The following is a 24,704-nucleotide window of genomic DNA, read 5'->3' on the forward strand; positions in this document are numbered from 1 at the left end:
TGAAGTTTGGGAGGTGTATCTGCAGACATATTCTTAATATATCTGCAGAAAGATTTAATATACCCATTACATTTTTTACTTATATTATTAATTTAATGTTTATTTTATTTTTATTTTTTATTTTTGGTAATTTGCCAGTGGTCCCGTAACGTGTACAGGACACCCGTTCATATTGAGACCAAGCTCTGATGTTTACCAGACTGGAGCTGTAGAGAAACAAACACCGAGGGGCATGTAAGCACGTAAGGCGCATCTCGTGACAAAGGACGCTTTCTCCCAGTGAGCTCATGCATCTGGTCGTTGGACACGGTGGGAACAGGCGCTCAGTAAGTGTTGTTGGCCCGGAGGTCTGAAACGTTCACCTTCGGGATGCGCTGCTGACGTGGAGAAGCGCACCTTAGTTACCAGGAAGTGTTGAACAACTCATGGGAGGTTCTGGAGCGGACCTTTGCACTTTGCTCCGCGAAGGGGTGAGTAAACAACTTATTTTATGTACCGTAGTTATGACCCATCAATGCTTCTGTGTTTTATTTTGATTATTTGGTGGGAAGAAACTGAATAATTGTAGTATAATTACTTTATGGTGCAATTCGGCTTTAGAAGTAGTTTTAACCAGCCAATCTAGAAATACGGAAGCAGAAATAGCTGTAGTAAAGATAACATCTCAGCAATTACCGACACAAGCCAGAGTTTATAAGCGACTCACACTGACATACATATTTTAAATATGTATTTATAAATATTCTCGAACGAATCACAGGTGTAAATTTCGCATCTGTTTACAAATTGCACGTGAACAGAACAGGTTTAAGCGCAGGTAGGCTGCGGGCTTTTCCGGGAGATGACTCAGGGAAAGACCATCTTTACGAATGTAGCGCTTAAATCACGTCAAAAGTTAGTTAGCCAGGCAGTAGACTTGCATTTAAAATGCGAAGTTAAATGAAATCTATTTAATCGTTTAAGAATGTTAACAAATATGTTCGGCATTGTGTAGCCTAACGCTGTTGAACCCTGAGGATTACATTGGATACAGGAGTTGATCAGAGGGCAGTAATAAAAGCTCCTTAGGGCATGGGTTATCTGAAAAGAAAAAAGCTAAATAAATGAAAGAATGATCGATTCGATTTGAGATTATGAATGTATCATTTCCTGTTTCCGTGTGGAGTCTTCCATCCACTCCGAAGCCGTCAGCTGGCGCGGGGTTATAATGATGAGATGAAGATTCATGGGAAGATCCTCACACATTTCCAAACTTGTGACTCACCCGTTGATAAACAGGGATACCTGTACAAGAAGGTATGTTACAAAACAACCTATGTGATCCAAATTAGGACAATGAGAACTATGTGAATAGATTTTCCTTACAATAAATAGTCTGTAACAAGGGACCACGTCTGGAACAATGACCGTTTATATCGCTTGTTCCTGTCACCAGTGAAAGACTAATGTGTTGTGCCTCGTGGTTGTGTGTGTGTGTGTGTGTGTGTGTGTGTGTGTGTGTGTTCCAGGGGGAGAGGAACACGTCCTATCAGAAGCGTTGGTTCGTGCTGAAGGGGAACCTGTTGTTCTACCAGGACAGGCCAAGTGACCGGAACCTGCTGGGAGTGATCATCCTGGAGGGATGTGCTGTGCAGCTGTGTGAGTCTGAAGAGCAGTTTGCCTTCTCGCTGGTGTGGAGCGGACCGGGTCTACGCACATACAAGCTTGCAGCCGACGACCAAGACGCCCAGGAAGCCTGGATCAAAGCCCTGCTGACGGCCAATCACGGATACCTGTCGCTGCTCGTCATGGACCTGGAGAAACAGTATAGGGGTGAGACAGACAGGGATGAGAGACAGACAGGTGAGAGACAGACAGGTAAGAGACAGACTGGTGACAGACAGACTGGTGACAGACAGACTGGTGACAGACAAGTCAACATAGATACAGACAGGCGGTAGAGGCAGACAGACAGACAGACAGGGATGAGAGACAGATAAGAAAGAGACAGGCATGTCGACAGACAGAGAAGGTTGAGAGACAGACAGGCCAGGCAGGAAGTGCTCATGTTCTTATCCTGTCTCTTTCTCCTCCTTCCACAGACGCCATGAAAGCGTTCCCTAATGACCCCAAAGTGCGCTCCTACACACTGCCAGGGCCCACCCCGGTAAGACCATCCCAGTCTGTGTTCTGGTCCTCAGCCACTCCCCCTCTGACACGACACCCTGGCCCAGTTGGCTGTAAAACCAACCAGATGCTCTTAACTCCAGCCACTACCTCCAAACCAGCCAATAGGAGGTCCCCCAAACTCTGGCCGAAGAGGAACGCAAATGTTGTACCCATCAGTGGTCCTGCCCCTCCACAGGGGGAGTGGGCTGTGATTGAATCAGGACTCACAGATGACTTCAGCAAATTACATGAGGACTTTGGGAAGGAAGTGAGGGAGCTGATTGCTGATTGGTTGAGAAGGGGACAGGATGAGGAGGTTGTTCATGAGGAAAACTTAATAGATTTTGGTTGAGACAACATTCTTTTTGGTTTTGGTTAACAGCATGGAAACAGATGAGTATTGCCCAATATGTTTAACAATATGTAAAATGAGCCTGTACCAAAATTATTACAATGAATGGAGACGTGTGATAAATCCTTTTTTTATTATTATATATATATATTTTTTTTTTAACTTTCTCCACCAGATCTTTACGTGTCCTGAACTGTCTTGTAAACACAGAGAGAGCCAAGTAGTATGAGTAACGTTTGAGAAATAATATTTGTTCGAATGCTAAAAGATAATATTAAACAATTAAACGTACCAAACCCTTCTCAATGTGTACATGACTAGAGTCACCAAACTGATGCTATTGATTTCCAAACACCGTCGCACTGTCCTCCTTTTTTTAGTTGTTGACCTCCTCCACGGCAATAAATCACTTTCTCTTGACAGAGGTGCTGCTGGGTAAAAAAAGGGCTAGCTTCTTAACGGGGCCAGAGAAGGCCAAGAAGGGAGAGGGTGGTCAGATTTTAAAGGAGAACAGAAATGTCTGAGAAGAATGAAGCAGCTCTATTCCTGTCCTCTCAGCTGTCCCTTTACGGTCCCCTGGAAAGCTGTTCCCCCTTTCCCTCCCTGGGGTCCTAACTCACTAAATCACAGGAGTTTAACCAAAATCTTCAACACATTCTGCCAACGGGCACTGCAGACATCCGAGGGGCCCATAAACGTTGTGGTTTCTGAGCAGAAACGTTTGACATTAAGAAGTTGAGCTCTGTTGAACGTTCTTGGGGGTCAGCATTAGATCAGTAAAATAGTTGTATTTTGCACAGTGCCAGCCAGTAAGCAGTAGAATGTCAGAGAGGGGAAGATGGCAGCAGCTTGTGTGAGGAGAGGGTATCAGTTGCAGGGTCTCAATACATGCCTTCACTGTACACTTCCATGATAGATGGCCTTGAATGGAGCTCATATATGGAGTTGGTGGAGAGTCTGGTGGGGTCCCATCAGACTGAAGATCTATCCAGGGCGTTTCTGAGCAGGACCCAAATTAGAGACTAGTGTTGAAAAAGCACCGATATCAGTCTAGTCTTGTGTTCCTGCTGAATTGGTTCTCCTTGTAGAATGTCCTTGATACCTTCTGTTACTGAACCAAAGTGATCTGGTGACTGAAAAACTCAGAAACTGTTGACTGTTGAAAATGACTTGGCATAATGGGCTGTGGCATAGTTAACTCTTTGGATTATGTTTACAGATATTAACTTCCATGCAGTGTCACTGTTTCTAGATTACTGGTGGTCCTGTCATTACTGGAACCGAACCAGACCTCCACTTGCCAACAGCTTTCAAATTTCATGACCCTTTCCACAGTCTTACCGGCCAGGGGGGATATACTATGTTCAACGCCATGTTCACTTAGACAGGTGATGACTTTGAGATATGTTTATGGGAAGCACTAGTCTGCACTCTGAACAGCTAGTTGTCTCTTTGTGATGGTCAGGGGTCAGTCTCTGCAGGTGCTCCTCCACCCAGAGGAAGGAGACATGGATCCAACTCGCAGGCTCTGTGTGGTCTGCCCTTCAACCATGGAGGAAACAATCAACAGAAATAGCCTCAACAAAGACCCTGTGCGTGAAGTGATAAAGAGAAGTGGGAGGAGGAGGAGGGATTTCGGGGTGAGGGGTTCAACGGTAGCACAGTCTGTAATATTGGTTTGTCCATATTAGTCCACGTGTGACACCATAGTGAGGACTGAATGTTAAGATTGAATTCACCTCATTCCAAGACCCCAGGAGCCTATTTTGGAGCTTGGAAAGTTGACACCTCCATCACCTCCTCGCTCCTCCCTCTCTCCCTGACTTTCCCCAGCTCACCCTTTTCCTGACAAACCTGATGCTGTGCCTAAAGTTAGCCCCCCGGGTCCATATATAAGACCTTGAGGGTCCGGATCCTTCATGTCAGTCCCATCGGCTTGGCGTAGGCTTCTCTTCTTGACCAACCAAAACCCCCAAAAATCTTAAGAGATGGTGAGTGTGTCTGTGTTCGTCTTCTTAAACAACCTTCAGGATCTAAAACTTCAGTCTGAGACTGTCAATAAATTTGAAGAAATCATAAATGCTTCGATTCCTGGACGACAGGACTAAATAACCTAAGATTTTTAGTCAATGTCGCCTTTCTAACCAAGCCTTATGCAGAGAAAACAAACCTACTTACTGAATATGATTAAACTGTCTGCATTTTATCGACAAGCAGAGGGATGTTTTTGTAGTTAAGCAGAGTATGAGTTAAAACTGGACGGGACAGCCCCTAAGGAACTTCAGAGCATTTAGTCCACAGTTCTCTGGAGCCAGGATGACTGGTGTTGACCAGGCTCTCTGGAGCCAGGATGACTGGTGTTGACCAGGCTCCCTGGAGCCAGGATGACTGGTGTTGAGCAGGCTCTCTGGAGCCAGGATGACTGGTGTTGACCAAGGTTTCTGTCTGTTTCCAGGCACCCAAGAAGGCCAAGAGGAGGCAGCAGCAGGGAGAGGGTGGATCCTCCAACGTGTTTTCCATGTTTGAGCAGAGCCAAATCCAGGAGTACAAGGAGGTGAGATCTTTCACACCATCACAAGAAGGAAGAGAGACAACACTGAAACCTTTTATCTTTGAGGGGTTAGGTTGGTTACAGGTGCTGTGACATCTGTGTGGCATCTGTGAAAACCTTTGTAATAGTGCTTAAAAATAAGACTTTACAAATAACATTTGATTTGAGATCATGGTTGGGAAAGAGGGAAAGGCCAAACATAGTCCTTGTGATAAGTTGCAAAATAGACTTACATCACTTTGTATGGAGACTGTGTTGCAAAATTATGAAAATTGGTCCAAACACTAAAATGATTTTGTAAGAAGTAGAAAGAACAAACATAGTGTGGGGAGACCCTGTGGGAGGAAGCTGTTTGGGTTGTAAGACTAGATCTGAAACAGTTTCAGAAATGCCACAGTCAGCAGCAAAGAACAGTAAATCGTGCGTTTGCTGATGACAGCAGTCCCCTTTCCCGAGGGATAGGTTAGCCTTCTCCCCTAGGGCCCCCTCACAACCCGCACCGTGACCCTCCTGGAATGCATTGACTAACAGCTGGTGGATGCTAATGCTAACCAAGCAGTTAGCAGGGATGCTTCTTCTCACCTAGCAGTTAGTGAGGATGCTAATGCTAATCAAACTGCTAGCGAGGATGCTAATGTCAATCTAGAAGCAGCTAGTGAGAATGCCAATGTTAAGGATGTAGGATTCAGAAAGAGAGGGTGGAGGGTTGGCAGTTGTAACCCATACCGTTCCCTTGAATGTCACAAGGGGCTTGTCTCACATTCCAAGACCATTTTAACACTTCAGGAAGACAAGTGGCTCAACAGCTGCCAAGTCCCCTATACACTCTTAAGCCATCTTGGGTTTCACTGCAGTGCACCTAGCGCCCTGAGGGGAAGGGAGGGGAGAGATTACTTCACATTCTCACATTTGTCTTGACGGTCTAACCCCTGGTGTAAAAGTCACAGGGAATCTTGTGATTAAGACTCATGTGAGACACATTTTTTATCAAGTTGCTCTGTGGGACTTAACTGTTCTGTACTTAAATGAGAACAAATAGTTGGGTTGCATTTAGAAATCCATATATTTCCAAATTGTACAACCTTTCTCAAAAACAACCAAATAGCCTTTCCACCCCACTAACCTCGATGTCCTCTTTCTGTTTCTGCCTCCTTCTCTCCTCTGTGTCCCCACCCTCTCTCCCCCCTCTGCCCCCTCCCCCCACCCTCTCTGCCCCCCTCCCCCACCCTCTCTCCCCCCTCTGCCCCCCTCCCCCCACCCTCATTCCCCCCCTCTGCCCCCCTCCCCCCACCCTCTCTCCCCCCCTCTGCCCCCCTCCCTTCCCTTTCTGCCAGGCTTTCACAATCATTGACCAGAACAGAGACGGCATCATCAGCAAGGACGATCTGAGGGACGTGCTCGCCACAATGGGCCAGCTGAACGTGAAGAACGAGGAGCTGGAGGCCATGGTGAAGGAGGCCAGCGGCCCCATCAACTTCACCGTCTTCCTCACCATGTTCGGAGAGAAGCTGAAGGGTGGGTCAACACACACACGCTCACACACGCACACACACACACACACACAGACATACACACACTTGTACACACACACTCCCTCATACACACACACTCATGAACACACACTCACTCCTCGTCATCCTCCTCCAATCAGGTGCTGATCCCGAGGATGTCATCGTGAGCGCTTTCAAGGTTCTGGACCCCGAGGCCACCGGACTCATCAAGAAGGAGTTGTAGGTTCCTCTGTCCTGTTCTTTATACACTCACCCCTGTCTGTGTACAGTGCAGATGTCCTTCCAACATGCTTCATCTGACAGTGTCCCTGTTGTCTTCTTCCTCCTCCTCCTGCTCCTCCTCTTCTCCAGCCTTGAGGAGCTTCTGACCACCCAGTGTGACAGGTTCACCGCTGAGGAGGTGAGATATTATCCATGTATACCGTATATATGCTGTAGATATGTTATTCTTTCTGTTGTGGTTGTGCACAGGATATCTTAAAACCTGTCAGCATTAAATAGAACACGACAGTGCTTTGATTGGTCTGCTGAGATGATATAGCCTTAGATATCTGAGTGTTGCTGAACATCTTCAAATGAACAATGAACTGCTGGTCCGTGCCTCCCAGTTCTAAGCGTTTGTTTCGCTGTCGACACCAGATGACCAACCTGTGGGCTGCTTTCCCCCCTGATGTGGCTGGCAACGTAGACTACAAGAACATCTGCTACGTCATCACACACGGAGAGGAGAAGGAGGAGTAAAATCCACCTCTCAGCTTCTCTACCTCTCTCCGATCATCCCCCTTCACTTCCCCCTTCTCCAACTCTGTGGTTTCCCTCTCTCGCTCTCCCTCCCTTTCTCTCTTTACCCTCATCTGCTCCAGACGAAAGACTTGTCTTTGTTGTGGACAGACTGAGTGAGTGGGCTGAGGACCTGGGGAGTGTGTGTGAGAATACCAGCAGGGGACATGGGACTATTTACAATAAAATAATCTTGTAACATCGAAAACAACTCCTCTCTCTATCTCCCTCCCTGCCTCTGGTTTCTCCTCAGTTCTGCCTATCACTTACTCCTGTCTCCCTCTCTGCCCAGTCCAACAGCGCATGCATCATACCTACACCTCGTTAGTGTATACTGCAGTCAGTTAATGCTGCTGTTGTCTTGGGTGCTGTGGTGCATGCTCACTTGTTTATTTGAAACAAATAAGCTGTGACCTGCGAGGCCTGTTGTTCTGGACCTGAGCAGGAGCACTTGAGGGACGCGTCCTCCAGCTAGCTTCGGAAAGGAGAACAATGTAATAGAGGGGAGTACTGTACTACAATAGCTTACCTACCCCTCTCTCTTAACTTATCTCTCTCTCTCCTATGTGGAGGGATGAATGGAAGGATGTCAGAACCAGAGGAAAGCAGGATTACATCCTGTTAAAAAAGAGAGAGATAGCGAAAGACGAGGAGAAAGACAAAGCTGAGAAGAAAAGAGACAAAAGAATACTTCTTTGTTTCACCTTCTCCTCTTCGTCCTCTCTGCTGTTTCTCCCCTGCTGCCCCGCTGTGTCTAACTCTCCATTTCACCAGAAAACCTCTGTAACGTAAAAGTAATGAAGTACAAAATAAAAAACAATGTCTTTCGTACCCTTGTCTCTGTCTGAGTGGGACATCACGGGTCAACGCCAGTTTTGCTCCTCAGCGAGCACTGCTCCAGGCATGTTCAGGAACAGACACTAGATGGCATGGTAGCACTGACTGCACTCGAAAAAGATGTCTGGGACAGTCCAACACAGACTTTGGGACGACTGCGGCACGACATACCATAATAATATAAAACGCATACACCAGTGGATCAACACATTTAAACAGAAGGCGGTTGAAACATATCAGCAAATTTATCGTGAGCTTAAAATTCCATAAACTATGAACAATTAATTCACATTAAAAGCGCTGAGCGTGTTCTGCGCTGATCCATGGTGCGCGGTCGCGCTTCGTCAAACTGGCCATCCATCATATTATTAAACTAGCTAGTGCTTGCTACCAACTAACATAATTCCAACCCGCTAGCTATCTTCCATTTTTGGACCATGGTATTTATCGAACCCTGCATACGCCCATGACCACAGCCACTGCTGACATGACAAGACCTGTTGACCATCACGTCAATGAATACATCATGGTAATGACAAATACGGAGCTAGCTATAAGGGACCCATATTAATTTTACTTTACATTAAAATCATACAAACAGCTCTGGCTCTTCCTCTTCCAGCTCTTCAGCTCTCTCAATAGTTAATTTGTAGTGTTGTATTTAGTATAGCCATCTGTTTATGTTTTTGTGATCAGTTTTGTTTTAAAGTTAATAAGATGTCTGAATTGGCTCCTGTGTTCCAATAACCAAACATGATGAAGGAAAGTGACCTAATAACCAAATGAGAAGGTTTCTGTTGTTGTTGTGAGACACACCTTCTCCCAGGTGTAACGTCAGGTGATCTACCAGGGACAGCTGACTGATGGACGCTCAACATATAGAAAAGTATTTATCAATCTTTATAAACGTTACATATATACTCAATTAATTTAGCTTTTTTAAGTATGCACCCCAGGTGTCCAGTGCAGCCTTGGTCGTCCACAGCCAGAGGTCAAGCCCTCCCTCTGTCCTGCCAGTCAACCTCCCTCTGTCCTGCCAGCCTTGTCCTCCCTTAACATGTACTCCATCATGACAGGGTGGTTGATGTTATGGTGTCATGAAGTGTCCCTTTACACAGCCTAAAACCAGGAAACTTAAGAGAATGATTCAGAGAGGACTCCTCTAGTGAAAGCTAAGCTGATGTGCTATCTTATCTATTGATATCTTAATAAACATCAAAAATAAAGTTGATCTGTTTTTGTCTCTAATGTATCACTGCTTTATGTTGTGTTTGAAATTATTTTCAGATTACCTTCAAACAACGCCATATGCTGTCAGTATGTCTAAATATTATAATGTTTCTGGGAACCCCGCCCAGGAGACTTACTTTCACCTATGTGACAATTATTGGACAAGTGTGTTGATATGGATGATTTGTAATGTAATCACTGCTATAATTGGGTATCCTGCAAGTGTGGCAGTCCTTTGGGAGCTGTTTCAGAAACACAGGAGAAGAACCCCCACCACCCCCAACGACGTCTTCATGCTGAACCTCACAGTTTTGGACATGATCTTCTTATTTTTTCTACCTATTGGAGCGTGCAATTATGTAATATTCAAAAACTGGAAATAATTTTTTGCAACTTCCTTTATAATTTCAGTGTCAGTGGCCGACCTCTCCATGACCTGTATCTGTCTGGACTGCTACCTGGCTGTGGTTCATCCAATCATGTACAGAGCCAGGAAGGGTCTGACCTCCAGGGTTCTGATGTGTGTTGTAGTGTGGGCTGTCACGCTGGCTACTGGAGTCATGTATTCAGTATTTAATACGTGGGTAGTGGGTAATCCAATCACCATCATGCCATTTGTTGTCGCCATCCTGATCACGGGAATCTGTGACTCCTTCATCCTCCGGGCTCTGAAGAGTTCTGACCCTGCAGGACGAAACCTCCACCCCCAGAGAAAGAAGGCTCTTCAGATCATCATCGACAGCCTGGTCATGACGGCTATCGGCTACCTTCCTCATGTATTTTTATTAATCGGAGAACATTTGACGTCCATGACAACAGTCTTGTACCAGTGTGTCGTCTATATGCCGTTTCTGATCATTACTGCGTCCTCAGGAGCAGTCATGCCTCTTCTCTATCTGAGTAACTTGGGGAAACTGGACCATGTCTGGCTCTGGTGGCACAAAACAACCTGAAACTCCAGTTCCACCATGAACTTGTCAATGGGGATAACTTTTATAAAATAATCATCTTAAAGCTAGTGGAGTGGCTCTTTAGATCATGTTAATTTGTAATTGATGTTTTCTGAATTGATTTGTTAAAAACTCATAATGATATTGATTAGCGTATTGTCGTCATAGTGTAATATTATCCGATGTGTGAGATGTAATACTGCCAAGTTTCTGATTAGTCCAATTTTGATTCATAAGTCTTAGCAAATCCCCACTATCTAATACATCTATACAATATTCATTTAATGTATTATATTCGGTAAGAGCATTTCCTTCTTATATTTTTGTGATCAAGTACTATCTTGTTAAGTTTTCAAGATATTTATATGGGCTACTGTGTTACAAGCACCAAACATGATGAATTAAATTGACCAAGTGATCAAATGAGAAGTTTTCTGTTGTCATTATGGAGTCAGGTGAGTCAGGTGAGCCAGGTGAGTAAGGTGAGCCAGGTGAGTCAGGTGAGTCAGGTGAGTCAGGTGAGTCAGGTGAGCCAGGTGATTCAGGTGAGTCAGGTGAGTCAGGTGAGTCAGGTGAGCCATAGGCTGTGTCCCTCTGTCAGTGACAGCTGACTGATGGATGCTCAGACACATTCAGGTCAGAGACAGGTTGATCACCACTGGAATCAGAACATGGATTCTGGTAGAAGTATCTTGTAAATAATATGGTATCCAATTGAAGAATTGCATCAGACAAGATATAGATGATGGATTTAGAACTAGATGTTGTGAGTATTACGTTGTTAACCCATAAGAAAACAAACAATGTATGGAACTTAACTATATCATTGTGTGAAGAGGTGAAGTGTAGGTTGGGAAAGAAAAAGCCCAAGGTTCTAATGAACACAGGCTGCTACACTGTGGTTCTGATGAACACAGGCTGCTACACTGTGGTTCTGATGAACACAGGCTGCTACACTGTGGTTCTAATGAACACAGGCTGCTACACTGTGGTTCTAATGAACACAGGCTGCTACACTGTGGTTCTGATGAACACAGGCTGCCACACTGTGGTTCTAATGAACACAGGCTGCTACACTGTGGTTCTGATGAACAAAGGCTGCCACACTGTGGTTCTAATGAACACAGGCTGCTACACTGTGGTTCTGATGAACACAGGCTGCTACACTCTGGCTCTGATGAACACAGGCTGCCACACTGTGGTTCTAATGAACACAGGCTGCTACACTGTGGTTCTGATGAACACAGGCTGCTACACTGTGGTTCTAATGAACACAGGCTGCTACACTGTGGTTCTGATGAACACAGGCTGCTACACTGTGGTTCTGATGAACACAGGCTGCCACACTGTGGTTCTAATGAACACAGGCTGCTACACTGTGGTTCTGATGAACAAAGGCTGCCACACTGTGGTTCTAATGAACACAGGCTGCCACACTGTGGTTCTGATGAACACAGGCTGCCACACTGTGGTTCTGATGAACAAAGGCTGCCACACTGTGGTTCTGATGAACAAAGGCTGCCACACTGTGGTTCCACAGCTCTCACGCAGCTAGGTCAGCTTTGGAGTCCAACTCTGTCCAGTCACTTGCTTGTGTGTGTATTAAACATTGTATAATCTGATATTCATTTTGGACAGACATTGTTGGACACAACATCCTGAAATCAAGATTGCATTTAACAAGCATTACAAATTTTTACAATACACATATTTGGGCTTCGCCGATAAACATATTTTAGGAAAAGAAACATCACATGGTGGTTTTCTTGTTTTTACAGTTATGCATTTATAACTTCATTGACTAACTAGTATTACACAGCAATTCCTCAGGTTGTTCACATTTGTGACATCTTTAGAAAGCTCAGGATGTCCTCTAAATGGGACAAAATAAATCAATACAAAGGTCAGTATGGTTGAAAGGTTACTGGCTGTGGACCAGTGTCCACTACAGGATGAAGCTCTGGGTCTCAGGAAGTGACTCATATTTTCTGAGTAGCACACGACCATGAGGTAATCCATCCCTGGCACCTGCGGTACTATCCCAGTTCACCCCTCTCATGGCTCTACCGAGTGGATTTGAATAGCTTTCACAGACAGCCATGGCCTCCATCATGTCCTTGTGGTTTGCAAAATTCAACCCAGTCTGACAGGTTAATTGATGTAACTACAGGTCTGGTCACACCAGCATAAAACCAGGTTAACTTCAGAGAGAAACTTGATAATACCTGATCCCAACCTCTGGTAAAACGTGAGATTATTTATTTATTTATATGAATATTTTTCATGTAATCTCAGAATGTCTTACGGTAATTTTATTAATAAATATTATCATCATTGCAAACTTTGTAACGTATTACAGATTTTTGCTTTATTGGTTTGCATGTTTTTTCTCAGATTCACCTTCAAGAAACTCAGTAACATATAACAGGATGTCTGACTCCTATAACATCACAGAACACAGCAGCACTGGGAATTACTTCCACTTCTGTGACGATTACTGGGCATTTGTGTTGCTGTGGTTTAGTTGTAATATTGTAATTGCTGTATTTGGGTTCCCTGCAAGTGTGGCTGTCCTTTTTGAGCTGTTTCAGAGACACAAAAAAGGAATTCCCACTACCCCCAACGACGTGTTTTTGTTCAACCTAACTGTTATGGATTTGTTTTTTTTATTTTTTCTTCCTATTGGAGCATGCAATTATGTCAACTGGAAAATATGGGACATAGAACGTGTTTTTAACTTCTTCTATAGTTTCACTGCATGTGGACGACCTCTCTTCATGACCTGTATCTGTCTGGATTGCTACCTGGCTGTGGTTCATCCAATCATGTACAGAGCCAGGAAGGGTCTGACCTCCAGGGTTCTGATGTCCATCTGTGTATGGGCTGTCACTGCCATTTTTGGAGTCGTATTTTTCCAATTCCATATGGATCCTGCTTGGAACATCGTCTCCATATTGCCATCGACTTTTACCATCCTGATTGTCGGAATCTGTGACTTTTTCATCCTCCGGGCTCTGAAGAGTTCTGACCCTGCAGGACGAGACCTCCACCCCCAGAAGAAGAAGGCTCTTCATATCATCATCAACAGCCTGGTCATGACGGCTATCGCCTACCTTCCTCAATTACTGTTATTCTTTGTAGGGTTGGGTGTGCCTTCGAGCAGCGAGTTGTACCAATGTCTTGTTAACATACCGTTCCTCATCCTCATCTCATTCTCAGGAGCAGTCATGCCTCTTCTCTATCTGAGTAACTTGGGGAAACTGGACCATGTCTGGCTCTGGTGGCACAAAACAACCTGAAACTCAAGTTCCACCATGAACCTGTCACCTGGTTTTTAATTTATATAATATATATATATATATATATATATATATATATATATATATGTATAGTACCAGTCAAAAGTTTGGACTCTAACATGTTTACTAGTACTGTATATATATTGTCGTAATAACTAATTGTGTGTGTTTATGTTGATGGTCTTTCTTTGAGTCATCCATCTTGACACGTCTTTTGACATGCAAATAATGTCGTTATCGGGGAGGAATGTGTAAGATGTCATCCATTGATTAATCTTTTACATTTCAAGTGTAGCTTGTTAACATTGTATAGAATGTTTACTTGTATCATATTCAATCAACGATTCTTATTTTATGATCAATTCTTAAGTCGTTGTGATGTTTGTGTTGGCTACTGTGTTCCAAGAACTAAACATGATGAATTAAAGTGACCAATCAAATGAGAAGCTTTCAGTCTTCATTGTGAGACACCTTCTCCCGGGTTGGGAGTCAGGTGAGCCATAGGCTGTGTCCCTCTGTCAGTGACAGCTGACTGATGGATGCTCAGACACATTCAGGTCAGAGACAGGTTGATCACCACTGGAATCAGAACATGGATTCTGGTAGATGGAAAGTGTTTTGTTAATAATATAATATTACGTCATATAAAAGTTGCATTTAACAAGATATGAATAGAGAGGTTCAATACAGAATACTAAAGCAATACGAACATTATGTAATCAACAAATTGCCTGTTTCACAGGCTCTTCGGTGAAGCCAACGGGCATGCGCAGTGAGTCGATTGTTGTTCACTTCCTGGTCCCGTATTTGGAGGGTTTCCTGGCGGGTGGCAGAAAGTAGTCAGTGGACTCTGTACAGGCTACGTTGGCAGCAGAGTGGGTCATCTAGAAAGACTCCTCACAGCCTGCTAAATATCGCAGGAGGAATGCTGTTCTGGTAATGTCGACTATCGTACCGTGGTGTTGCTATCGCACCGTTGTGCCTTCTGAGTTCTGACTGGCCGACCGCCACGCAATGGCCTCGCCAGGTCTGCCCCCGTCCACAGCTGTCAGGCTGTTCGCCGTGGCAAGCGTCGCTTTTCTCCTACTCCCGTCCACGGTCCGTGCCTCACAAGGAGACAAGGAGCCGGTGTACCGTGACTGTGTCAAGCAGTGCGTCAGGACCAACTGCACCGGAGCTCGGCTCAGGGGTTTTCAGTCCACCCAACCGCCATACATGGCGTTGACAGGTGAGGTTTGTGTTGCCGCATACTGTCTAAAGATGTTGACAGCAAGCAAGCTAACGCTAGCTGGTAGGATAACCGTGACTGCACAGATGAAGTGCGAAAATGTGACCGTACACATGTTCATGCTGACATGGTCAAACGCTTGTCTGCACATTCGCTGACTGTAAGGCAACTAGCGATAGCAACTTAACAACCTCGTACAACTGTGTCCTTTTGTGATGTAGAATGTGGTGGAAACTGCACAGAACTGTTTAATTGTGATTTGTATAACTTTGTACGTGAATTAAGCCTATACTAACTAATTTCAGCATATCAGCTTCTGGTCTGTTTAAGACTACGTTTATAGAAGAAGTGCATGAGTTCTTAATTTGTTTGGTGGTCTCTAGCTAGGGAAGACAACATAGCCCTGTCATTCTAGCTTAACAGCATCTGGGCGTCAACACCTGAATATTCAAGTCAAACCTGCTATTTGTATTAACCTGCCTATCAAGTTTGTAATACACTGCATGTGTGTGAGTGTGGCATAGACAAGTCAAATACATTTGATTTGTGTGGCACGTTTTACAAACAATGTCACAGAGGGCTTCCCAGACCCCCCCAGACATGAAACAGAAGGTGTATATCAGACACAGAGGAAGGTGTGTGTGTACAGAAACACAGTGTGAGAGAGGTAGATGGAGTGTTTCTGACCCGGGTGTGTTTCTGTCCAGGTTGGACGTGCAGAGATGACTGCCGGTACCAGTGCATGTGGACCACTGTGGGCCTGTACCAGGCGGAGGGATACAGCGTACCTCAGTTCCACGGCAAGGTAGGAAACCCTGCCGGAACTATTACAGACATCACTGCTGCTCTATATCACATGACAGTGTAGGCAGACATCACTGCTGCTCTATATCACATGACAGTGTAGACAGACATCACTGCTGCTCTATATCACATGACTGTGTAGACAGACATCCCTGCTGCTCTATATCACATGACAGTGTAGGCAGACATCACTGCTGCTCTATATCACACGACAGTGTACACAGACATCACTGCTGCTCTATATCACATGACAGTGTAGACAGACATCACTGCTGCTCTATATCACATGACAGTGTAGACAGACATCCCTGCTGCTCTATATCACATGACAGTGTAGACAGACATCACTGCTGCTCTATATCACATGACAGTGTAGACAGACATCACTGCTGCTCTATATCACATGACAGTGTAGACAGACATCACTGCTGCTCTATATCACATGACAGTGTAGACAGACATCACTGCTGCTCTATATCACATGACAGTGTAGGCAGACATCACTGCTGCTCTATATCACATGACAGTGTAGGCAGACATCACTGCTGCTCTATATCACATGACAGTGTAGGCAGACATCACTGCTGCTCTATATCACATGACAGTGTAGGCAGACATCCCTGCTGCTCTATATCACATGACAGTGTAGACAGACATCACTGCTGCTCTATATCACACGACAGTGTAGGCAGACATCACTGCTGCTCTATATCACACGACAGTGTACACAGACATCACTGCTGCTCTATATCACACGACAGTGTAGGCAGACATCACTGCTGCTCTATATCACATGACAGTGTAGGCAGACATCACTGCTGCTCTATATCACATGACAGTGTAGGCAGACATCACTGCTGCTCTATATCACATGACAGTGTAGACAGACATCACTGCTGCTCTATATCACATGACAGTGTAGACAGACATCCCTGCTGTTCTATATCACATGACAGTGTAGGCAGACATCACTGCTGCTCTATATCACATGACAGTGTAGGCAGACATCACTGCTGCTCTATATCACATGACAGTGTAGGCAGACATCACTGCTGCTCTATATCACACGACAGTGTAGGCAGACATCACTGCTGCTCTATATCACACGACAGTGTACACAGACATCACTGCTGCTCTATATCACACGACAGTGTAGACAGACATCACTGCTGCTCTATATCACATGACAGTGTAGGCAGACATCACTGCTGCTCTATATCACATGACAGTGTAGGCAGACATCACTGCTGCTCTATATCACATGACAGTGTAGACAGACATCACTGCTGCTCTATATCACATGACAGTGTAGACAGACATCCCTGCTGCTCTATATCACATGACAGTGTAGGCAGACATCACTGCTGCTCTATATCACATGACAGTGTAGGCAGACATCACTGCTGCTCTATATCACATGACAGTGTAGGCAGACATCACTGCTGCTCTATATCACATGACAGTGTAGACAGACATCACTGCTGCTCTATATCACATGACAGTGTAGACAGACATCCCTGCTGCTCTATATCACATGACAGTGTAGACAGACATCACTGCTGCTCTATATCACATGACAGTGTAGGCAGACATCCCTGCTGCTCTATATCACATGACAGTGTAGGCAGACATCACTGCTGCTCTATATCACATGACAGTGTAGACAGACATCACTGCTGCTCTATATCACATGACATTGTAGACAGACATCACTGCTGCTCTATATCACATGACAGTGTAGGCAGACATCACTGCTGCTCTATATCACATGACAGTGTACACAGACATCACTGCTGCTCTATATCACACGACAGTGTAGACAGACATCACTGCTGCTCTATATCACATGACAGTGTAGGCAGACATCACTGCTGCTCTATATCACATGACAGTGTAGGCAGACATCACTGCTGCTCTATATCACATGACAGTGTAGACAGCAGATGCTGTTATCAGAGTGTATTTGAGACCATCTGCGAGTGTTTCTCCCTCCAGTGGCCGTTCACACGCTTCCTGTGTTTTGAGGAGCCGGCGTCGGCGCTGGCCTCGCTGCTGAACGGCCTGGCCTGCCTGCTGATGCTGCTCCGATACCGCAGCGCCGTGCCCCGCCAGAGCCCCATGTACCACACCATCACCGCATTCTCCCTGGTGAGGGGTGGGGGCAGATGGGGAGCAGGGGTTGTAAGGGCAGGGGGGAGATGGGGAGCAGGGGTTGTAAGGGCAGGGGGGAGATGGGGAGCAGGGGTTGTAAGGGCAGGGGGGAGATAGGGAGCAGGGGCTGTAAGGACAGGGGGGAGATGGGGAGCAGGGGTTGTAAGGACAGGGGGGAGATAGGGAGCAGGGGCTGTAAGGACAGGGGGGAGATGGGGAGCATGGGTTGTAAAGACAGGGGGGAGATGGGGAGCAGGGGTTGTAAGGGCAGGGGGGAGATGGGGAGCAGGGGTTGTAAGGTGAGGTTAGAAAGTGCACTGAGGACCGAGGTTGAAGACCTCTGCTCTACACTGTCTTTCATGAGACTGGAGAGCTATGGCCTGTATACTGTGTATTGTGGTTTGATGGACTGTGTGTTGTGTGCAGGTGTCCCTCAATGCCTGGTTCTGGTCTACCGTGTTCCACACCAGGGACACATATCTGACAGAGGTGCGTTTGCTCTTCTCCAGGCTACTGCTATCTGTGGTCAGTTATCAGACTGTAGACCCCACCAGACCGGGCCTTGTTTCTCCAGGTTAGGTCTGTGGTCAGTTATCAGACTGTAGACCCCACCAGACCGGGCCTTGTTTCTCCAGGTTAGGTCTGTGGTCAGTTATCAGACTGTAGACCCCACCAGACCGGGCCTTGTTTCTCCAGGTTAGGTCTGTGGTCAGTTATCAGACTGTAGACCCCACCAGACCGGGCCTTGTTTCTCCAGGTTAGGTCTGTGGTCAGTTATCAGACTGTAGACCCCACCAGACCGGGCCTTGTTTCTCCAGGTTAGGTCTGTGGTCAGTTATCAGACTGTAGACCCCACCAGACCGGGCCTTGTTTCTCCAGGTTAGGTCTGTGGTCAGTTATCAGACCTGTACCACACTCACCTGTGTCTCTTTTAGAAAATGGATTACTTCTGCGCATCTGCTGTGATCCTGTACTCCATCTATCTGTGCTGTGTGAGGTAAGAAACTACTTACTACCTGAGGTCTTCTTCTCTCTTGTATGAACCTGAGGTCTTCTTCTTCCCTCCTGCAGGACTCTGGGTTTGAGGAGGCCTGGGGTCTCCAGCATGGTGGGGGTTCTGCTCATCCTGGTCTTCACCTCCCACGTGTCCTACCTGACCTTTGTCAGCTTTGACTACGGATACAACATGGCCGCCAACGCTGCCATCGGTGAGTTTGGATCTGAGATTCACCCTTGTTTGGATCTGAGATTCACCCTGGTTTGGATCTGAGATTCACCCTGGTTTGGATCTGAGATTCACCCTGGTTTGGATCTGAGATTCACCCTGGTTTGGATCTGAGATTCACCCTGGTTTGGATCTGAGCTTGGATTCCATATTATTAATGTTGTTCTGTTAGAATAACATGTTGTTTTCCCTCCCCCTCCCCTCCCCCCTCCCACAGGCATGGTGAACCTGCTGTGGTGGCTGTGCTGGTGCTGGCTGAACCGTCGGACGCTGCCGTACTGGTGGAAGTGTGGTGTGGTGGTGGTGCTGCTCCACGGCCTGGCCCTGCTGGAGCTGCTGGACTTCCCTCCTCTGCTCTGGGTCCTGGACGCTCACGCCGTGTGGCACCTCAGCACAGTGCCTGTTCACTTCCTGTTCTACAGGTAGGCCCCTGCCCCTTCACTTCCTGTTCTACAGGTAGGCCCCTGCCCCTTCACTTCCTGTTCTACAGGTAGGCCCCTGCCCCTTCACTTCCTGTTCTACAGGTAGGCCCCTGCCCCTTCACTTCCTGTTCTACACGTAGGCCCCTGCCCCTTCACTTCCTGTTCTACAGGTAGGCCCCTGCCGCAGTCATTGCTGGGGGAGCTGAAGGGTCATGTAGTTCAGACCGAATACAATGGTTAGACGACATTCGGACAAAATGCAATGGTTGGACAGGCTACTTGTCTACATAACTGCCTCCCGGCTGTTGTCAGGCCATGTGTTTTGGAGGAGTGGCTTTGAAAGGAGGGATATTTGGGGTTGGATACTTTCAAACTCAAGCTAGAATTGCTAGTTTTGTGAACCTTCCTGAACCCTGCCTTTGACCAGCTCATCTGTCTCTCTCTGTTTCCTTCTGCAGTTTCCTGATCGACGACAGCCTTCACCTGCTGAACACAGAGAAGACTGGGGTTAAACTGGAGTAGGAGAGGCCACTCCCCACCAATCAGGGCAGCTGGACTCCAGAAAGGGGTGGGGGCACAGTCTCCATGGCGACCTGCATGACACCTGTGTTCATCAGTTTGAATTCCACCAAAATCAACTTTGTTTACACTTGATTTATTTTTGTTTTGGATTTTGCCAGTTGGTTGAGAGAATTGTCTCTGTGATTTGTAAGGTTTCCAGTGAGTTTGGTGTTTATTTTGTTTTAATTTTTTTGCATTCACTAAGCTTTGCCTTTGACTTGAGTTAGCATAGCCCTCACTGGAAAGTGGACCAGAGAACAGTGTTCTTTAACACAATATGACACCCAATTTGCACAGCTAACCAACAGTGGTTGTACTACACATATCTAATCTAATTTAACTCCCCGATCTAGTCTAACTGTTGACAGTGATTGGGCTCTTCACCATGATCCACTTAGCCTGGAGAATTGGAGTCATCACATACTCACCTGCCTTCACCTCCAGGAAGACAAGCATGCTATGATTTACACAAGCCGTAGTTCCCAACATCCACCACATGGCGGCGCCACCCCCTCACGTTCTCTGCTGTTGGGATCCTAGAGTGAGACCCTGCTTGTGGTTCTCGAATCACCATTGCGCCTTTAGTTCACCGTGTCTATTTCCATCACTGCTTCTTTTTTATGTTTGTTCACGTTTTTAAAAGATTATTATTTAGTTGTATTTTGCCTTGGGTTCTTTGATATTCATTCTCGATGACCACTTTGTGCTTTATTTAGTTAAATGTAGCTTTTTTTTTTTTATTACTATTTTTATTAACTTGGATTGATTAGTTGTAACGAGTGAAATATTTGAACAATCATATTTTGGAAGTGATCTTTGTTCACCTGGATTGCCTTTGGAGGGAGGGAGGGAGGGAGGGAGGGAGGGAGGGAGGGAGGGAGGGAGGGAGGGAGGGAGGGAGGGAGGGAGGGAGGGAGGGAGGGAGGGAGGGAGGGAGCAGTATGCTGTGTAGAGGAGATGGCTGAAGGTTTACTGTACTCACAATAGAAGAGCTTCGGAGACTGACATAGTGAGTGTTTGTGCGCGCGTGTCCTTGTCTCCAGTGCTGTTCTCATGTTCACCTGCCTACTGTTCTGCTGTGTGTTTCTGTGTGTGTGCCTACCTACTTGTACAGGATACATTCTTTACCATTTTTAACTTTTGACTCTTTCTGTCTTAAGGGTTTGTCATGTGGAGAGTTTTGGCTGTGTTTGTGAGGTCTGTGTGTTTGTGAGGTCTGTGTGTTTGTGAGGTCTGTGTGTTCAGCTGCCCCACGTGCACTTTGACTCATGTGCACGTGTAGATCTTGTGTTGAAGCACAAGACAGTGTGTGTGAGATGCCTCCGTTCAAGGTTTTGCTTTTGCGATGACCATCATGAACTGACTTAACGTGTGTGTGTGTGTGTGTGGGGGGGGGGGGGGGGGTGCACGAGAGAGACAGATTTAGCTTTACCCTGTAGTATGACCCCCCAGATGCATCAGAGCTATATACACGTGTGTGTGTGAGAGAGAGAAGGTGGGGGGGGGTACTTTATGGAAGCATTGGGGTGTGTGTGTGTGTGTGTGTGTGAGAGAGACAGCGAGAGAGAGAGGAGGTGGGGGGGTACTTTATGGAAGCATGGTGTGTGTGTGTGTGTGAGTGAGAGACAGCGAGAGAGAGAGAAAGAGAGAGAGAGAGGAGGTGGGGGGGTACTTTATGACCATGGGTAAATTTAGCTCCACTGAGAGCCCGGGAGGGAGGGATGTTGGGGGAGGGGGACTCGAACAACCAGAAACAGTGTCAGAGGCAACACCTTTATTGGATTAAGAACCACAGACTCCTTCTAAATGCTATTATTTGATATTGTTTACCTTCACGCATGCTACAATGTTCAGGACCCAGTATGAAAATCTCCCCCTTCTGATGTTGGTGTGAACCATAGCTAGACGTAAACTGCTCTGGAGAATTTACGGTTAACTCTTATTTGACCGTAACATCCCAGGTGATTCACCTGTCGACAACCGTTGGAAACTCTGATGGCTTTAAAAGAGCGGGAGGTTAAGATCCCATTAATATTTTACTGTAACCATGGGAACCACTGTCAAACCCGTCTAAAGCGGCGCTCAGCTGCCGTTTGACTCACTACTGCCCCCTGCCTGCCGCCCTGCGCATCACCACCGTGCTCCGAATGCATTCCCCTCACACCCTCCTGGATTTGTTATTGTAATAAAGCTTTAAGAATTTAACCAATAAAATGTGATCTTGGTTGATACGACAATTTGTGAACGTTTTGTGTGTGTGGGGGTGCTAAAATGTGTAGCTGTCAGTACCTTTAGTCTGTTGCGATACACAGCTTACAGACTCACACTCCACTTGTATGGAAGCAAATCCGTGACATCATGTTTGAATTTTAAAAGGCATTGAATACTTAATATTGAAATTTAAACAAGACAAGAACAAATTCTCATTATGTATAATAAAATTCAGGTTGCTCAACTTTGAGCTTAAAAAATTCAAGCCCAAAAAATTCAAGCCTAAAAAATTAGAGCCTATCAAATTCGAGCCGAAAGATTTCGACCTAAAAAAATTGGAGCCTTAAAGGGGTCATTTTACTCTGTTCCTTAAGGTCTCCGAATAGGGTATGTAACATTGGTTGGGCTGAAAATGGCCTGGGTGCTGTTCTATACTGTCCTCTGATGCTTCCTGTGAAATTGTCCTGGAAAAAACGGTAGGTTTTCTCATTTTATGGGTAATATTTCATGAATATTTAGATGAGCTGCGTGCTGATTGGTTGGTTTACAACGAGTGAAGCTGCGGAGCAAAGACGCTACACGGCCAACAGCACTCACTGAAAAAACGAAGGTGGAGACTTGATATAAAAATGTACAAATGCATCTATTGTGTCTACACAACACTGTTTTCAACAATGAACTAGATATCATTTGAAATGATTACGTTAGTTGTTTCCACTTCTGTTGTTGAAGCAAACAGGATCTCCTTAGGTGGGTAACGTTAGCACTACAGCAGAGTAAACAAACTATCTGATTCAACTCAGCTTCAGTTGCCTCTTAGCCTGACGTTGTCATACTCATAATTCTCGTCAGAATATGAGTCTGAAAACTCTCCGTTGGGCTGTGACTTTGGGGCGTGTGTCAACCACGCTCGTAAAACAAATGCCTCTTCGCTCAATTGGATAGACCTACAACCAATCAGAGCAACGTAATATGTTCTTTGTTGAAAACGAATTCACCGCAAGCGCTGTTTGGTGACGTTGTTGATTACGTTACTGTTGATCATATGTCCATCATCCTATAAAGCCCGCCCTGACAATTTAATTGGTCCAAACAGCTCCTGTTCGGCTAGTCTTTCCACAATCGAGCCCCTCCGGACCTAGCCTGGTCCTAACCAGTCCCTCGTACATTGCATTTGTACAGAGGGTATGGGATCTCTCCATTGACAAACGTTAAGGCGGGTCCTCTGTTGAAGTTTAAAACTATTGGATCCGCCCAGAGCCACTCTGATTTGCCATAACCAATTGCAAGCGTTCGCCTTAGCCAACTCCTTCACCACTACTGTAACAGAGCTAGCTGCCGTAGCTGGAAAATCAAACTTTTCCCGAATCCCGTGGGGAGGAGGTCCACAACATCATGGCCACCAACAAAACTCAGCAAGGAATGTTCTTGCTCTGGCTTTACCTTATGGAAATTCGGCAGCGTTGCTGCAACAACCGCAGAATAGTTTTGCTCGCATCTTTCTCCGCCGCCATTACTGAACTACTCAAACTAGTGCACGACATTAACGTCATCGTTCTCAACCACTCCTTCTTTTCGCTGATTGGACCTACAAAAAATTTGTTTCTAGAAACCAACTTCAGAGCCTAGTTCCCAGACCTTTTACTACTAAAGCGAAATCCAAATTGAGCGGAAGTACGTAGGAGGGCAGAGCAAGGCTACTCCGGACCCAACTTCCCGACCAATTTTTTTTGTGGGCGGGGATAAATTGGGCTGGCAGCCAGGCTAGTTGGCTCTAGCTATCTTGCTGAAAAAGATCTGGACAAGCATGCATCTTGAACTGTAGATTTAAATGACAACACGGGTTATTTATTTGAATGAAACACAGTCAGGAACATGAAATAACGTTAGCCCCATTGCCAATTTTTGGGGAGCAACCTGAATTTTATTTTACATTGAAATATATTCATATTAGAATTCGGTGTTGTAGCCCATACATTTCAATATTAAATGCCTTAATGACATTCAAAACATGTCACTGATTTGCTTCCATTAAGTGAAACTGTATGGACTCGTTGGTCGCGATCAGGACGGACTTCGCCGTGAGGCAGAATCAGAGCCCGTGCCGGGGTTTGTGTGGTTGTGTGGTTGACCGCCAGTGTGTGAGACCCGCGCAGCGGCAGACGGAGATTGATGGACGTTCATGAAAAGAACTCATTCTTCTGCCGAACCTCCCTGTAGCACACAGAGGACAGTCTGAGTCCCTGGAGGAATAAATAGTTTCGTTTATTACACATTAGTAGTCTGGTGGAATTTTAGAATATAGGTTACAATGTAGGCTGTGTTTCACATAGATAGATAATTACTACATTTTATTTCACAGATTCTAGAAGTCTGTTAATTGGAGCATTACACATTTAGTCATTTTTCAGCAGACGCTCTTATCCAGAGCGACTTACAGTAAG

General features: G+C 45.7%; 3 protein-coding genes across 7 annotated transcripts; all 3 read left to right on the forward strand.

Annotated features, from left to right (window-relative positions):
* Nucleotides 1–41: 41 nt before the first annotated feature.
* LOC146259323 (sesquipedalian-1-like) lies at nucleotides 42–2,801 on the forward strand. 4 transcript variants are annotated; one of them, XM_084670202.1, is made up of 4 exons: nucleotides 42–470; nucleotides 1,166–1,296; nucleotides 1,509–1,842; nucleotides 2,082–2,801. In XM_084670202.1, the coding sequence occupies exons 2-4, from the start codon at nucleotides 1,216–1,218 to the stop codon at nucleotides 2,498–2,500; spliced, it is 834 nt and encodes a 277-aa protein (XP_084526328.1). In that variant the 5' UTR covers nucleotides 42–470; nucleotides 1,166–1,215; the 3' UTR covers nucleotides 2,501–2,801. The 4 variants fall into 4 exon arrangements, with proteins under 4 accessions (XP_084526328.1, XP_084526326.1, XP_084526325.1 ...); XM_084670200.1 differs by lacking the exon at nucleotides 42–470 and having other exon boundaries at nucleotides 482–1,296; nucleotides 2,082–2,541; nucleotides 2,673–2,801; XM_084670199.1 differs by lacking the exon at nucleotides 42–470 and having other exon boundaries at nucleotides 482–1,296.
* Nucleotides 2,802–4,189: 1,388 nt separating this feature from the next.
* On the forward strand, nucleotides 4,190–8,173 carry mylpfb (myosin light chain, phosphorylatable, fast skeletal muscle b). Its single transcript, XM_084670203.1, has 6 exons — nucleotides 4,190–4,491; nucleotides 4,956–5,054; nucleotides 6,386–6,566; nucleotides 6,703–6,781; nucleotides 6,914–6,962; nucleotides 7,202–8,173. Exons 1-6 carry the CDS (start codon nucleotides 4,489–4,491, stop codon nucleotides 7,301–7,303), a joined length of 513 nt encoding a protein of 170 aa, XP_084526329.1. The 5' UTR covers nucleotides 4,190–4,488; the 3' UTR covers nucleotides 7,304–8,173.
* Nucleotides 8,174–14,455: 6,282 nt separating this feature from the next.
* On the forward strand, nucleotides 14,456–20,709 carry pgap3 (post-GPI attachment to proteins phospholipase 3). 2 transcript variants are annotated; one of them, XM_084669256.1, is made up of 8 exons: nucleotides 14,456–14,886; nucleotides 15,594–15,691; nucleotides 17,716–17,838; nucleotides 18,268–18,330; nucleotides 18,777–18,838; nucleotides 18,913–19,049; nucleotides 19,284–19,488; nucleotides 19,947–20,709. In XM_084669256.1, the coding sequence occupies exons 1-8, from the start codon at nucleotides 14,673–14,675 to the stop codon at nucleotides 20,008–20,010; spliced, it is 966 nt and encodes a 321-aa protein (XP_084525382.1). In that variant the 5' UTR covers nucleotides 14,456–14,672; the 3' UTR covers nucleotides 20,011–20,709. The 2 variants fall into 2 exon arrangements, with proteins under 2 accessions (XP_084525382.1, XP_084525381.1); XM_084669255.1 differs by having other exon boundaries at nucleotides 14,457–14,886; nucleotides 17,686–17,838.
* Nucleotides 20,710–24,704: the final 3,995 nt, after the last annotated feature.

This window comes from Hypomesus nipponensis, chromosome 13 (genome assembly GCF_054491055.1).
Source record: "Hypomesus nipponensis isolate SF chromosome 13, ASM5449105v1, whole genome shotgun sequence".
NCBI lineage: Eukaryota > Metazoa > Chordata > Actinopteri > Osmeriformes > Osmeridae > Hypomesus > Hypomesus nipponensis.